Source organism: Aotus nancymaae, unplaced genomic scaffold (genome assembly GCF_030222135.1).
Source record: "Aotus nancymaae isolate 86718 unplaced genomic scaffold, 86718_ANA_hifiasm-v0.15.2.pri h1tg000021l, whole genome shotgun sequence".
NCBI classification, from domain to species: Eukaryota; Metazoa; Chordata; class Mammalia; order Primates; family Aotidae; genus Aotus; species Aotus nancymaae.
This window is the reverse complement of record NW_026988433.1, coordinates 23,205,705-23,220,937: the sequence shown is the minus strand read 5'-3', so window position 1 is coordinate 23,220,937 and position 15,233 is coordinate 23,205,705. Positions and strand designations below refer to the sequence as shown.

Below are 15,233 nucleotides of genomic sequence, written 5' to 3'. Positions count from 1 at the left end.
CGGGCACGGTGGCTCACGCCTGTAATCCCAGCACTTTGGGAGGCCAAGACAGGTAAATGATGAGGTCAAGAGATCGAGACCATCCTGGTCAACATGGTGAAACCCCGTCTCTACTAAAAATACAAAAAAAAAAAATTAGCTGGGCATGGTGGCTCGTGCCTGTAATCCCAGCTACTCAGGAGGCTGAGGAGAATCGCCTTAACCCAGGAGGCGGAGGTTGCAGTGAGCTGAGATCGCACCATTGCACTCCAGCCTGGGTAACAAGAGCAAAACTCCGTCTCAAAAAAAAAAAAAAAAAAAAAGAAGCTATATGGAGATGGAGTTCGATGTTTGATTTTAGGGAACTGATTTTGCATTGCAATGTCTTGCTTTTAGAGGGATGTTTACTTTATGCCTTAGTATCACTTAAAACAATGTCTACCTCAACAGATACACGTTTTTTTCCAACATGTAGCTGTGGTTTATTTTCACTGCTCTACATAGCTGATTGTGTAATTTCACTATCATTTGTTCATTGCCACTTGTTTGGTTTCCAGTTTTTTCTATTAAAATGGAGTTGCTGGAATCCTCTGTGCACATCACTTCTAGTGCAGGCATTGCAGGTGATCTCCAGCAAAATGGCCGGAAATGGGCCTCTTGCCACATTACAGCCATCAGGATCACGATGGAAAAGCCTGGATTGATGTCAGGATACTGCTTTGATGCTGCCTTAGCGCTTTTTTTCTCATTTTCTCCCAATTAACTCATCTGAACACTGCAGATCCCTTTTCTTCATTTCCCCTAAACACCCCCTCCTCCATTTCTATATAGAAACGCTTACCGTAGGAGGCTGGCGGGCCGTGATCCCCCGTGTGAGCGTGCACTCAAGCTGTGTGGCACTGCAGTTCGTGCTGCTGACTCCTGGCTCCTAAGACAGACAAAGCCTCTGGGCTAAGTAGCTGGGCCACTGACGCTGGCTTCTAGTTCACATGTACAGCTCTTGATCTATCAGGGCTGCTGACACACATGGGGTTCTGTGGGTACTCTGTAGTTACTGTGGCCTTTGCCAGTCGTAACCGAGCAGTGCTAGTTTTCTGGGCCCAGGCCTCACCACACAGGCTCTCCCAGGTGATGTGAGGCAGGCCTCTGCCTTCTGCTGCCATCCCCACATCAGTAATTCCTGGCTCTGCAGCTCTAGTCCAGACTGTAATGTCCCTACAACTTTGACATCTCCACGGTGTCTCAGCATTGCCAAAACTAGTGAATGATCTCCCCCAAACCCCACCATTAGAAAAAACCCCAAAGCCATCTGGCCCTTCTCCAGTGTTCTCAGATAAGTATCTGGTGATAGCATCTATCCTGCCAGTTGATGATGCCTTAGACCTAGGGCACTGAGTCCTGCTGGCCTCTGGAGTCTGCGGCCATCCACTTTGCTCCCTCATGTCCACCCTTCATGTCACTGAGCCAGCCCATAATTTTTTTCTTCATCCTACAGTCAGAGGTCTTTCACAAACACACACCTGAAATGAGAATCGTCCACTTTCTTCAGTGGCCTCTCAGGACACTTAGTACCAAGAGCCAAATCCTTCCTTGGCCTGCAAGGCCCTGTCCTGACTGGCCCTGCAGAGCTTTCCCAAAATGTACTGCTCTGCCTCCTGGCCCAGGAGATAGAAATACCATATTGGTACAAAGATGTTGCTTACAGCATTAGTATGATAACAGAAACAGACAACCTACATGTCTATCACCAGGAGGCTGTTTGAGCTTGGGATGTTATGCAGTGCATTAGAGTGGAATGGAACACAAAGTTATGGAGAAATGTTTCTGCTGTGTTAAAAAGTCAAGGCCAGCACTTTGGGAGGCCGAGGCAGGAGGATTGCTTGAGCCCAGGAGTTTGAGATCAGCCTGGCAACATAGTGGGACCCTGTCCACAAGAAAAAAAAAAAAAAAAAAAAACCTAGACATGGTGGTTCGCACCTGTAGTCCCAGCTACTCAGGAGGCTGAGGCAGGAGGGTCACTTGAGCCCTGGAGGTTGAGGCTGCAGTGAGTTATGATTATGCCATTTGCAATCTAGCCTATGCAACAAAGGAGACCCTTTCACTAAAATAAAAAGTTTGTGGTGTGTTCATTCAATGAATACTATACAATATTGACATTGAAAATGAACTAGCTACACACATTGACCTAGCTGAATCTTACAACATTAAGGGAAAGAATTCATCAGTAGGGTTCTGTTTCCATGTTCAAAACCAGGCAAAAACCCTAAGCTGTGACCTAGGGATGCACACAAAGGTTTGGTTCAGCTAAACGCAAGGAAGTGATAGGCACCTTTTGGTCCCTTAGACCAAAGTCTAAGGGAAAGAGGGACCCTGGGGTCCCTGTGCCACCCTGGCTTTATTCTTCTAAGCCTCTTCCCGAGGCAAGGAGAGGACCATGCAGGAAGCAGCCTTCCCAGGGGCCTCCCTCTTCTGACACTCCCAGGAAGGAGGACCAGGAGGAGATGGGAGCCCCCAAGTCTCTGTTCCACTCCTCCATCCCACCGCACCCCTGCCAGAATTGAGAGAAAGGCACTGTTCTGTTTCTTCTTTTTCTTTTTTCTTTTTTTTTTTTTTTGAGACGGAGTTTCGCTCTTGTTACCCAGGCTGGAGTGCAATGGCGCGATCTCGGCTCACCACAACCTCCGCCTCCTGGGTTCAGGCAATTCTCCTGCCTCAGCCTCCTGAGTAGCTGGGATTACAGGCACGCGCCACCGTGCCCAGCTAATTTTTTTTTTGTATTTTTAGTAGAGACGGAGTTTCACCATGTTGACCAGGACGGTCTCGATCTCTTGACCTCATGATCCACCCGCCTCGGCCTCCCAAAGTGCTGGGATTACAGGCTTGAGCCACCGCGCCCGGCCCTGTTTCTTGACCTGGTAGTAGTTACACAGGTAACCACTTTATAATTGCACACAGATGTGTCCGACATGTTTCTTTGTTTATAGGTCACAAGAGAGAGACTGAGAGAGCACTTGAACCAAGAAATGTGTGGGGAAGAACAGCCTGTGGCCCACACTGGCCCAGGTTCTAGTCCTGATGCTCACCACTCAGTGGCTGGGTGACCCTCCTGGCACAGTTCTGTGAAATACAGAGAAGGGAGATGTGAAGATGTGAAAAGATAGAGTAAGAAAGCATGGAGCTCAGGCCAGATACAATGGCTCATGCCTGTAATCCCAGCACTTTGGGAGGCCAAGGCAGGAGGATCACCTGAGGTCAGGAATTTGAGACCAGCCTAATATGGTGAAATTCCGTCTCTACTAAAAATAAAAAAAAATAGCTGGGCATGGTGCTGTGTGCCTGTAGTCCCAGCTATTCGGGAGGCTGAGACAGGAGAATTGATTTAACCTGGGAGGCAGAGGTTGCAATGAGCCAAGATTGTGCCAGCTTGGGTGACAGAGTGAGACTCCATCTCAAAAAAAAAAAAAAAAAGATCAGGTGCAGTGGCTTCTGCCTGTAATCCTAGCACTTTGGGAGGCCAAAGCAGGTGGATCACCTGAGGTCAGGAGTTCAAAACCAGCCTGGCCGACATGGTGAAACCCCATCTCTACTAAAAATACAAAAATTAGCTGGGCGTGGTGACAGGCACCTGTAATCCCAGCTACTCGGGAGGCTGAGGCAGGAGAATCGCTTCAATCTGGGAGCCAAGATCATGCCATTGCACTTCAGCCTGGGCAACAAAAGCAAAACTCTGTCTCAGAAAAAAAAAAAAAAAAAAAAAGCATGGAGCTCCGAAGGCCCTAGTGTCCCTGCCAAGAGGATGCTGCCCCAAAGAATCCACCTGCCTGGGGCGGAATTGACCATGGCTCTGCCTTTGGACTTGGGCAGGATTTCCATTGCTTCCAGCAGAAGCAGGTCATCCCCGGCTGTGCACTTCATTCCCCAGCACTGAGTCAGAAGCTTCCTCCCACCCTGGAGTGGGGGGCTCTCTCTCAACTCTAAGGATGAGGTGGACTGGCCTGTACCATGCCCTGAAGGGAGGCTTCCTGCTTCCAGCAGCAGGCGCAGAGCCGCTCCTTCCAGAAGAGCTGCCGTGGGGAAAGTTCGTGCTTATGGACGAGGCTCCTTGAATCATTCCAGCAGTTGAACTGGGCAGCGGCCTCCACATGGAGCTCACAGTCTTACTTGAGCAGTGGTTACCGAAGATCTCAATTTGAAACAAACAGAAAAGATGAGAAATAATTTGTGGCAAAAGTAAGGAATTGGAAGACAAAACACAAACCCGGCCACCCAGGCTCTATTCCTGCGAGCCTCCTCCTAAGGCAAGGAGAGGACCACACAGTAAGCAGCCCCCCAGGGGCCTCCCTGCTCCGACCCTCCCAGGAAAGAGGACTGGGAGGAGATGGGAACCCCCAAGCTTCTGCTCTACACCTCCCTCCCACCACACCCCTGCAGGGTCGCAGCCATTCCTCTCCCTCTTCTGGTTCCAGAAGGCCTGCCGTCCTCAGCCTGGACATCCACCTGTGCCAGTTGAGCCCCGCAGCTAAGAGCACAGGCTTGGCCGGGAGCAGTGGCTCACGCCTGTAATCCCAGCACTTTGGGAGGCCGAGGCGAGTGGATCAACTGAGGTTGGGAGTTCAAGACCAGCCTGACCAACATGGAGAAACCCCATCTCTACTAAAAAAATATAAAATTAGCCAGGTGTGGTGGTGCATGCCTGTAATTCCAGCTACTTGGGAGGCTGAGGCAGGAGAATCGCTTGAAACTGGGAGGCGGAGGTTGTGGTGAGCCAAGATCGCACCACTGCACTCCAGCCTGGGTAACAAAAGTGAAACTCCATCTCAAAAGAAAAAGAGCACAGGCTCAGTGCTCTCACTTGCTCCACCATGAACTGGGCTCTCAGGGCTGAGCCTCGCTTTCTTTGTCTGCAAAATGGGGGTAGTTTTAATTCCTACTTGGGGAGCCTGCTTTCATAACTGACTGGGAAATGCTGGGAGCACTTAGCCCAGTGGCTGCTTGGAGTGCAGGTGTCAGCTCAGCCCCTCTGGTCTGAAAGCAACAGTTCGGGCTGGGGAAGAACCTAAAGTGGGGTCCTGGGAAGGGGTGGCAGAAAAAGGGGAGCAGAGAGCACTTTGTATCCCCAGGCCCAGAGGAGAGGGCAATTTGCATTCCCAGGAACGAAGGGGAGGGCCGAGGTACCACTCAGGCCTGGGGATGCAAATTGCAAAATCAGGTTAGACTTCAAAATGCCCCCGTGAAGGGCAAGGCTCATGCCTGTAATCCCAACACTTTGAGAAGTCAAGGCAGGAGGATCATCTGAGGCCAGGGGTTCAAGACCAGCCTGGCCAACATGGCGAAACCTCATCTCTATGAAAAATAAAAAAATTAGGCTGGGCGCAGTGGCGCACGCCTGTAATCCCAGCACTTTGGGAAGCCAAGGCGGGAGAATCATAAGGTCAGGAGTTCAAGACCAGCCTGGCCAAGATGGTGAAACCCCGTCTCTACTAAAAATACAAAAAAATTAGCCAGGCATGGTGGCAGGTGCCTGTAATCCCAGCTACTGAAGAGGCTGAGGCAGAGAATTGCTTGAACCTGGGAGGCAGAGGTTGCAGTGAGCCGAGATCGCACCACTGCACTCCAACCTGGGCGAAAAAGCAAGACTCTGTCTCAAAAAAAAAAAAGGGAAGAGAAAAAAATTAGCCTGATGTGATGGTGTGTGCCTGTAATCCCAGCTACTCTGAGCCCGGGAGGCGAAGGTTGCAGTGAGCTGAGATCGCACCACTGCACTCCAGCCTAGGTGACAGAGTAGAAAAAAAAAGTATGAAAAAGATGAATTGCAGGCTGGGCACGGTGGCTCACACGTTTAATCCCAGCACTTTGGGAGGCTGAGGTGGGTGGATCATGAGTTCAGGAGTTCGAGACCAGCCTGAACAACGTGGTGAAACCCCATCTCTACTAAAAAATACAAAAATTAGCTGGGCGTGGTGGCACATGCCTGTAATCTCAGCTACATGGGAGGCTGAGGCAGGAGAGTCACTTGAATTCAGGAAGCAGAGGTTGCAGTGAGCCGAGATGGTGCCGCTGCACTCCAGCCTGAGTGACAGAGCAAGACTCTGTCTCAAAAAAAGAAAAAAAATGAATTGCTAACAGTGTTGGAGCAAGTGGATAGTCATCTTGGAAAATAATGAAGTGGAACCTTTCCCTACCTTTAAAAAAAGAAAAAGCGCTCCTGTGTGTAAAGTGTTCTGGGAGAGATGGGGCTCACAGGACTAAGCCAGGCCAAGAGGCCAGGGCCAGGTTAGTGGGGTTCTGAAGGGAAGGGCAGTGGAGAGCCAGGCCCAAGGGTGGCTGGGGGATGACGCAAAGGAGGGGGAAGATGAGCCCCGAGAAGAGAAGCTGGTGGTCAGTTGAGAAGAGGGACTTTTGAGGAGGAGACGTGGTCTTCGGTGAGAAGCTGTCTGTGGGGGAGAAATGGGGCCAAGAAGTTCTGAGCAGGTTTGAGTGGTTTGAGGAACAGGAGAGACAGCAGCTGGGGAGCTGTAAGCCCAGCAGGGGCCTGGGTGTGGGGCAGGACGGGACGGTGGGGCAGGTGGGAGGATGAAGCGAGGGTCCAGGCCAGCCTCTCCTCATCTCCAGCAGCCCCTCCCCTTGGGACTCGGAGGGGAGCTGACATGCATACCCTGAACACAGCTGGAACCACCAGGGCTGGGCTGAAGCAGAACTCTGGCTCCTGGTTCCATGGCTGGCTGGCAGAGGCAGGGACCCCCAGAATCCATGGATCACAGGGACCCATTTCTGGACAACCTCAAGTGCCCAGCCTGTTGGACAGTGAGCTGCTCCTCAGATGGTGGCCGAGTGCACTCTACCCTGTCAGCTTCAGGGGATGGAGACTGCTGCTGTCACAGTGTTGTGAGCAACGGGACAGAGGCACTCACTCAGACAGTCCTTCGAGTCAGCCATGCAACAAATGCTAAAGAGGTCCAGGTGCCAGGGACTTAGCCTCCAGCTCAAGAGCCCCTGGGCTGTGAGGCCACCAGCTGCCAGGGCTGGGAAAGCCATCTGTTTACGTAGCCTGTTGCCCACCTGTCTCCCATATCTAGACTTGTGTGGAGGAGGCTTTGAGGTGCTGCAATGCAGCCAGCCTAGTGGCACCCGCTCCATGTGGAGGCCATGTTCCCCGACTCCTTTGTTTCATTGTTTTTTTGTTTTGTTTTTTGAGACAATGTCTCACTCTGTTGCCCAGGCTGGAGTGCAGTGGTGCGATCTCAGCTCACTGCAACCTCCACCTCCCAGGTTCAAGAGATTCTCCTGCCTCAGCCTCCTGAGTAGGTGGGATTACAGGCACGCACCACCACACCCAGCTAATTTTTCTATTTTTAGTAGAGGCGGGGTTTCACCATGTTGGGCAGGCTGGTCTTGAAATCCTGACCTCAGGTGATCCACCTGCCCCAGCTTCCCAAAGCGCTGGGATTACAGGCGTGAGCCACCGAACCCAGCCCTGACTCCACTGTTGATAGTAGTGGCTGCTGTCATCAAGCTGGCTGCAGGAAGGCAGCATGGCTGGGGCTACACACTCCATGGAGCCAGTGGGAGCCCCATCTCTTCTGAATTGGGACAGAAGCTCTTTGTGCTGCTGCAGCTGCCAAAACTGAGGCTGCAGACCCAGGACTCCTGCTTCAGGAGGGCAGGGCTACAGCCACCCAAACTGCAGCTGTGGATTTGAGGCTCCCTGTGCTCTTGGGGGAGCTGGGAAGAGGCAGGATCTGCCCTCCTGGGTGCAGCTGCAGCCACTGGACGTGTGACTGCAGACCTGGGCCTCCCGCTCCATGAGGCAGGCAGGAACCAGGGACAAGTGAGAGTCCTTCCTCTTCTGAGTTGGCAGGGCAGGAGCTCCTGGGTATAGCTGTGGCTGCCTCCCAGGCACAGGACTCAGGCGCCTCTGCAGCCTGCACCCGTGAGTGCCCCAGAAAGGACCTCCCAGTCTCTGCAGGCTTAGGGGTATCTGCTCCCACTGCCTGACCTCTCTTGGCTCCCAACATCTGCTCCTATCTCACAGCAGGGTTGGGGCCAAGCCCTGGGGCCATGAATGGCAGTGGGAGGCAGATAGTCCTGGGTGGAAGCGAGCAGGGTCCCCAGTAGGGACCCACCTACAGGCCAGGGAGGGCTTGAAGGCTGGGGATCAGGCTACCAGTCCTGCAGACTGGAGTGGGGACTCATGGTACCTCTTCTGGGCCTGCCCATGGCTACCCATGGACCAATCGGCATGCACTTCCTCCCCTCTGAGGCCCACAAACGCCCTAGGTTCAGCAAGAGGATGGCCTGAGGACAGAAAGGGCAGACAGATGACGCCGGGACAACCAGCTGCAGAAAGGAGTGGTCTCTCTGCTGATAGCTGCAGACGATGGGATGACCAGTTGCAGAAAGGAATAGTACCCTCTCCATTGAGAGCTGCATAAACAACCTGCAGGCAGAGAGGAGCTACCCTCTCTACTGAAAGCTTCAGAGACCTACAGAGACATCTGAATGACTTGCCTGCAGGGAGGAGCCATCCTCTCCAGGGCCTCCTCTCTGCTGACAGCTGAACACTTAAGGGGACGACCTGCCTACAGAGAGGAGCTGTTCTAACACTAAATAAACATATTCTTCACCCTTCACTTGTCTGCGTACCTCATTTTTCCTGGATGCAGGACAAGAACTCAGGCAAAGGCACTGCGGTCACAGAGGTTTCTGGCCAGAAAAATTGACACCCCAGAGATCCTGTAACACTGTGACTTCGCTGGAGGCTGGGAAGCACGCCCTGGTGGTGAAGAGGAATAAGGAGCACGACAACCACTGATACACATCTCTCCTCAGATGCCAGGCTCGGCCTCCTGGGCTGTAAACTTCCTCATCTGAGAAATGGGAAGAAACACTCACTTTATCCAGCTGTAGGGAGAATGAAATAAATGAACATGTGTCAAGAACTCAGCACAGTGCCTGGTGCATAGGAAATGTTAGCTACAATTATAATGGTAACTACACATGGCTCTCCTACACTAAAACATGTTTAAAAGCAGAAGCTGAGGAACTGTGTGGTGGGAAAGGTCTGGAAATGGTCTATAGCAGAGCTTCACAGTGTGGTCCCTTGAACTTGTTAGAAATGCCTACTCCTGGGCCCCACCCCAGAGCTGCTGAACCATACTGTGGGGGCCTGGCCTGGTGAGCCCGCCAGGGTTCCGGGAGGCCTGCCACTGGCTCTTTTGAGCCTCCCTGCCTGAGAAGGTTGCTCTGGGTATGAGCCGTGTGAGCTACTGGTCCTAAGCCTGCACAGACAGCCCCTGGACAAGTGGGATCACAGCGAAGACGCGGCATCTTTCCGACTTCTCACTTGGAAAAGCACTTGCGGTGCTCAGGCCCTACCCCACCCTTCTCCCATTTGAGAGAAGAGTCCCAAGTCACCTAACCAGAGGACAATCAGTGGTGATCATGGACAGCCCTGATAAACCCCGACGCAAATCTATACCAGTTCCCCCTAGGAACCTGCACAGGGGACATTTCTATGAAAATAAAAAAAAAAGGCCAGTGGTTTTAAGACAGTGAACTCATTCCAGGACCCCATCACCTGTTAGGAAGAAGGGAGGGCATCTGTGCCAGGCTGGCTTTTGCTACATTAAAAAAATTAAACTTAGGTACTGGGCGCAGTGGCTCATGTTTGTAATCCCAGCACTTTGGGAGGCTGAGGCAGGTGGATCACTCGAGGCCAGGAGTTTGCGCCAGCCTCAGTAACATGGCGAAACCCCCTCTCTATTAAAAATACAAAAAATTAGCCAGGGGTGGCGGCGCATGCCTGTAATCCCAGCTACTTGGGAGGCTGAGGCACGAGAATCACTTGAACCCCGGAGATGGAGGTTGCAGCAAGCTGAGATTGCACCACTGCACTCCAGCGTGGGTGACAGAGGAAGACACTCTCTCTAAAAGAAAAAAAAGTTAAACTTAGGGAGTAAATTCACTATGATAAGATGCATGCAACTAATATCTTAATCCAGAGTTCAAATAAAGCAATTGGCTAAGCACAGAGGATCCAGCACTACTGGATCCCCAAAGCTATGAAACACTGCATCTCACTAATGATGGCATTATGGGAGAACTTTCTCAGATCTTTTACAGAGTATCTGGAAACATCAACTAATTGATGGGGAGCACAGCATTACCACAAAAACACTTGTAGAGCCTGTTTATTGCATAACTAGCAGGCACAAATTCCAAAACGATTTTACAACACTTAAAGGGCACAATAATTACAGGAATACAATGTACAATAAAAAGTACAGAATAATGAGTGACAGGGATCAAACATATTGGAATAGAAGGCATCTCAGTTTTCCTATGCAGCATTTTCTTTTCTAAGAACACATGTTACCTTCAACCAGGACAAGGAAAGAAAGAAAACTATACTATTGGAAAGCTCATGGGTGCCACTGAGGACAAAAACAGATGAGTTTTGCTCTCAGTTCTGCAACTGAATCGCTGGAGGAGCCCTGCACAGCTCCTGAGTTGTGCGTTTAGAGTTCCGATTACATGAAATGCTGTGTTTGATCTTTGGGCCCAATTCAATGTTCTTTGGCAAATAAGAACTATTTGCATTCCAAGGCAGATGATGATTTCTGTGAAAGGAGCTTAGGGGTAGAGCTTTTTCCTTCTGTTCAGCCAAGTGCCAGTTTCATAAAGTGCACCTCTGCCCTATTGGCGTCGGGGGAAGGGTGGCATACGGGGAGGAAGGGATCATTGAGAATACAGGGTAAAAAAACGATGTTATTGAACTCAGACATTGCTAGTGCAAGGTATGGAATCCATGTGCAAAAGGTGGCTGGAACAAATGTTCAGACAAGGTGCGATTTGCCAACAGGAGCAGAGAATTCTGACACCAGATCTCAGATGAGGCTGAGGAAATGCGCGGGGCACATATGGAGAGGACGATTGCAGCCCTCCACTGGCTGTGTGACTCCACCGGCTGTGGTGGGGGGGGAACTTCTGTTCGGAGTTTTGGCACCAGAGGCTAGCTGAGCACTCTTCTGAGATATTCTTACAACTGGAAATGCTTTGTTGGTCCCCATGTTCCTTGACTTTCTCTAGGGCCATAAAGACAACATCCTCTATTGCAGGTCCTCAAACGTTCCAAGGAAAACACTGCTTCACCTCCTGCAGACAGCTCATCTTCCAGAGGCCTCTACAGAAGCCTGTCCTCCCTGGGACAGCAGGGGCAGGGGTTGGCAAGAAAAAGGAGGGTCAGCTAAGTACACGAAGTCTGCAGAAAAGGCTATCAGATGGTGCCTGAACTTAAGGTAGCATGTCCCCTTCTAGAAGGCATCCCCGGAGCATCCAACAGCAATGTGGCACTTAGGGCTGTGCGACAAACAAGTGGAAGAGTCTTTTGGAGATGTGGACCCTTTTCCCATGCTACTCACAGTGTAGCAAAATGCAACAAAAGCATCCACACACGGTGACTTGGTAAAGCAAGCACCGCTGGGGTGCTACTTTCATGACAGCATACGGTCAAGCTATAAAGGTGTGCATGAATCAGTCCTGTGAAAATAGAGGCTTAGTTATTAGGATGTATTGAGGCAACTTGCACTTTGATTCTTGTGTCTTCTTCATGTGAATGACCACTATGGGACAGAACATATGGGTAAAAACAGGAGTGACAGCAACGTAACGCACAGGGTAGGCCGGCTCCCTTATGGGTAAGGCTCAGAGGCTGCTCCAGGCATGTCCGGGGAAGCCAGGCCCTCACACTGCACAGCTTACAGGGCCCTGGGACTGTGAGCTCGCAGCCTGGAGGCCACAGTTCACCTGCACATGGTCTCTGAAAATGTTCAAATTGGTTGCCAACCAATTTGAGAGAGATGGCACCAAAAAAAAAAAAAAATCTAGGTTTCTTGTCTCTTGAAAAACCAAAGCTGTGGCTGCCCTAGGCCCACTTTTCCACATGGCAACAGGAGTGGAGCTGGTGGCTACTGCCCCTACTGGGTAGGCCATGGGCTCCCCATAGTCCCATCTGCCCCGCTGTCATGTACCTGGCTCCCTTCACTCGTCCACAGCACCGGCCCTAGGTCAGGGTCTGAACCACACACACAGAACAGCTGCAGTAAGCAGGAACAGGAAGATGCTTTAACATTCAGAAGAAATAAGGGGCTTTTTAGTAACTAAAAAACAATCTGAGCATGTTCCAGCACTTACACCTTAACTCTTTCAGAGCTTTGGGGCAGCAGGCAGCCAGCTAGAGCATACTCTCTAGGGGATTATTGAAAGTTGATGTCTAATTTTTAAGGACTTGTGAGGTGATGGAGGAGACACTAAGTCAGATGACTGCGTACAATACATCTTTCCTTATAAGAAGTCCTTAAAGATGATGAAAAATGCGAAGCAACTCAAGTGAGCAAGCTGTAAGTGGTTAGAGACGCAAGCTGACTGGATGAAAGGTACAACACATCAGGGAGTAGATGATTTTTTCTTTCTACATTTCACGGCAGTGATTACTGAATGGGTGGCACAAAATTAGTTCTGGCTTGTTAGACTGACACTTCTCTTTGCTGCAGGTTTTGAACAAACTGTTTGGCTTACAGGGGTGAGGGAGAGCACCTGACAATGGGTGGTGATGTAGGTGGAGCTCCTACCCTGAACATGGCTTCATGAGACGTGCTGTGGCGGGTGAATGCTTTACCTCATTCCATGAAGCCTTCAAGATGACAATAAAATATCAAGAGATAGGAGCTTGAGATAACAAAATTAAATGATAGAACATGTAACAGGGTAAAACAAGAAATTCATTGTTTCTGTAATTGATCCTGTAAAACAGGATCAATTCATTGTTTCCTCCCAAGAGAGACTATGACACTAGTTTTAAAAAGTGGCAAAGTCCTTTCTCTACAGACATGCTTAGAGATACCCCAAACTTAGCTATTCTGAAATAGGCTGGGAAATTCACTTATTGCATGATGCTTGGTAGGGAACAAATGATTTTTTTTTTTAGCCAAACTCTCTCAAGAAAATGTTTTATAAAAAAATCTCATTTATAGTTTTAGGCATAGGCAGGGAGTTTTAAGGGATGGAAAAGTTTTCACAAATTTTAGACAATGAAACTATACTTTTGGATGTATGTGATCAACTCAACAGTTGTTGACAACACAGCCGAACATCAGAAACTAAATTGGCAAATAGGCACAAAATAAGGCAAGTGGGTTAAATTAATAGTTGAAAATTTGTTAGAAAACATGCAAAAATAATACTGAGTTTTCTTTTAAAAAGTTTTATACTGTCATTAAATGTTTCTTTTTGTAGAAATCTGAAGAGTTCTGTGTCTGAATTTGAAATTGGACTTCAAAAAGCCTAGAAAACCGAGGAGGCGGCGCCCTGCCTGTGTCAGTTGTTGTTCTCTTTGGTGGTGATGGTGACCAGCTGCTTGGCAGCCTTGGCGATGTCGTACGCACACTGGATGACCTGCTGCGTGACGAGCTGGACGTCAGTGGGTGAACCTGGGTCCCCCGGGAGGGTCTTCTTGCACTCTGACTGCAGTCGGTAGGCACTGGATGTCAGTAAACGAAGGGAAGTCCTCACCATGTCAGACTTGGGTTTCTAAAAGGAAAAAGATAGCTGTTCACCCTGAACTGCAGGGCAGACGTCCAAGAGCAGGGGACAAACTTTCTTCTAAAGCAAACCAAGCCAGAGTGAAAGGCAGTTTGGTCCTGCCCTTTCTCAACGGGGTTACTTTACACATTCCAAGCTTCGCAGCCCACAGCGTAAGAGATGCTGAAATATTCTGATTCAAAGATCAAAGTACATGCAGGGTAATTTTAGTAGTATGTGCTATTTTGAGGTAGTTCTTGAAAAATATTAGTCCATGTGGATAAAATATTCCAGAAAATCCTATAAATTTAAAAATTTAAAAATTTGCCTTTTAGCACTTGATTTGTACATCCTTATCTGATTAAATCAACATTCATGTAAAAGAAAAAGATTTCAAAGCTCTATGCAACTGCAAATTTTAAAATTTCATGTGCTACAAAAAGGCTAATATAATATATAGGTCATAAAGAAATTTCTTGCTATTTATTTAAAAGGATTTAAACCAAGCGAGTAGGAAGTGACTTACTTTGGGGAATAATGCTGCCATTTCTGTAACAGCTACGTGTATCCTCTCTGAGCAGGGAATATAACTGCAACAATATAGAAGAAGTTATTCAATCACAGTAAAAGTGATTCAGAGGCAAAGAGTACTCAAGTGCTAGAACAGCTTCTGTTTACATTCCCTTAATGAAGGGGCTGGGGCTGTAGCCAGCCAGCTGTGCATCCCACATCAGCAGAGGGTGCACAGTTATAAAGCAGGGTTCCCATTGCTTCCTGGAAGTTCAATCTGATGAAAAGTCTCCAGGTATGAAATATGGCAACATACACTCCTGGCCAGGTGAGGCCACACAACAGTACAGAAACATAATTCACCCTCCTCACATCAGTCATTTACTTCTCATGTGTTTCATTGTCCTAATTTCTAGAAAGAGAAAAAATTTCCATGCAAAAGGCCACAAAAATAAAAAATAAAGGACTGAAAACATTCCTTAAAATTATAACTGGAGCCTCTCAAATAGCTAGAACTTCAGGCATGCGCCGCCATGCCTGGCTGATTTTTAAATATCTCTTGTAGAGATGGAGTCCCACCCACTATGTTGCCCAGCCTTGTCTTGAACTTCTGGATTCAAGTGATTCTCTTGCCTTAGCCTCTAAAGTGCTGGGATTACAGGTGTGAGCCATGGTGTCCGGCCCTTTCCTCATTTTTTAAACCATGAAGTTGGCTTCTGAATAGACTGTCATAAGCAACTTATGTACTTCCCCTTTGTAATAAATCTAGTTTCAAAACTATTTTAATTAAAACTGTTGGCTGGGTGCGGTGGCTCATGCCTGTAATCCCAGCACTTTGGGAGGCCAAGGTGGGTGGATCACCTGAGGTCAGGAGTTCGAGACCAGCCTGGTCATTATGGTGAAACCCCATCTCTACTAAAAGTACAAAAAATTAGCCGAGTATGGTGGTGCACGCCTATAGTACCAGCTACTCAGGAGGCTGAGGCAGGAGAATTGCTTGAACCCAGGAAGCGGAGGCTGCAGTGAGCCAAGATCATGCCACTGCACTCTAGTCTGGGGGACAAGAGTGAGATTCTGTCTCAAAAAAAAAAGACTGCTTATATTTTAAATTAATCCATTACATTTCAATAAAATGGTTTATATTATCCAAAAATGCCTCCATGGGA

At 49.0% G+C, this 15,233-nt stretch overlaps 1 protein-coding gene across 10 annotated transcripts in view; it reads right to left on the bottom strand.

The window, feature by feature from the left end:
• Positions 1 to 10,153: 10,153 nt before the first annotated feature.
• GIT2 (GIT ArfGAP 2) overlaps positions 10,154 to 15,233 on the bottom strand; it is a 58,309-nt gene continuing 53,229 nt past the window's right edge. For 9 of the 10 annotated variants that reach the window (XM_012469087.3, XM_012469091.3, XM_064379867.1 and 6 more), the window contains 2 exons: positions 14,084 to 14,147; positions 10,154 to 13,566 (listed from right to left, as the gene is read on the bottom strand). In XM_012469087.3, coding sequence (XP_012324510.2) covers positions 13,354 to 13,566; positions 14,084 to 14,147 — 277 coding nt within the window. In that variant the 3' untranslated portion in view covers positions 10,154 to 13,353. The other variant, XM_064379866.1, reaches the window with a different exon arrangement.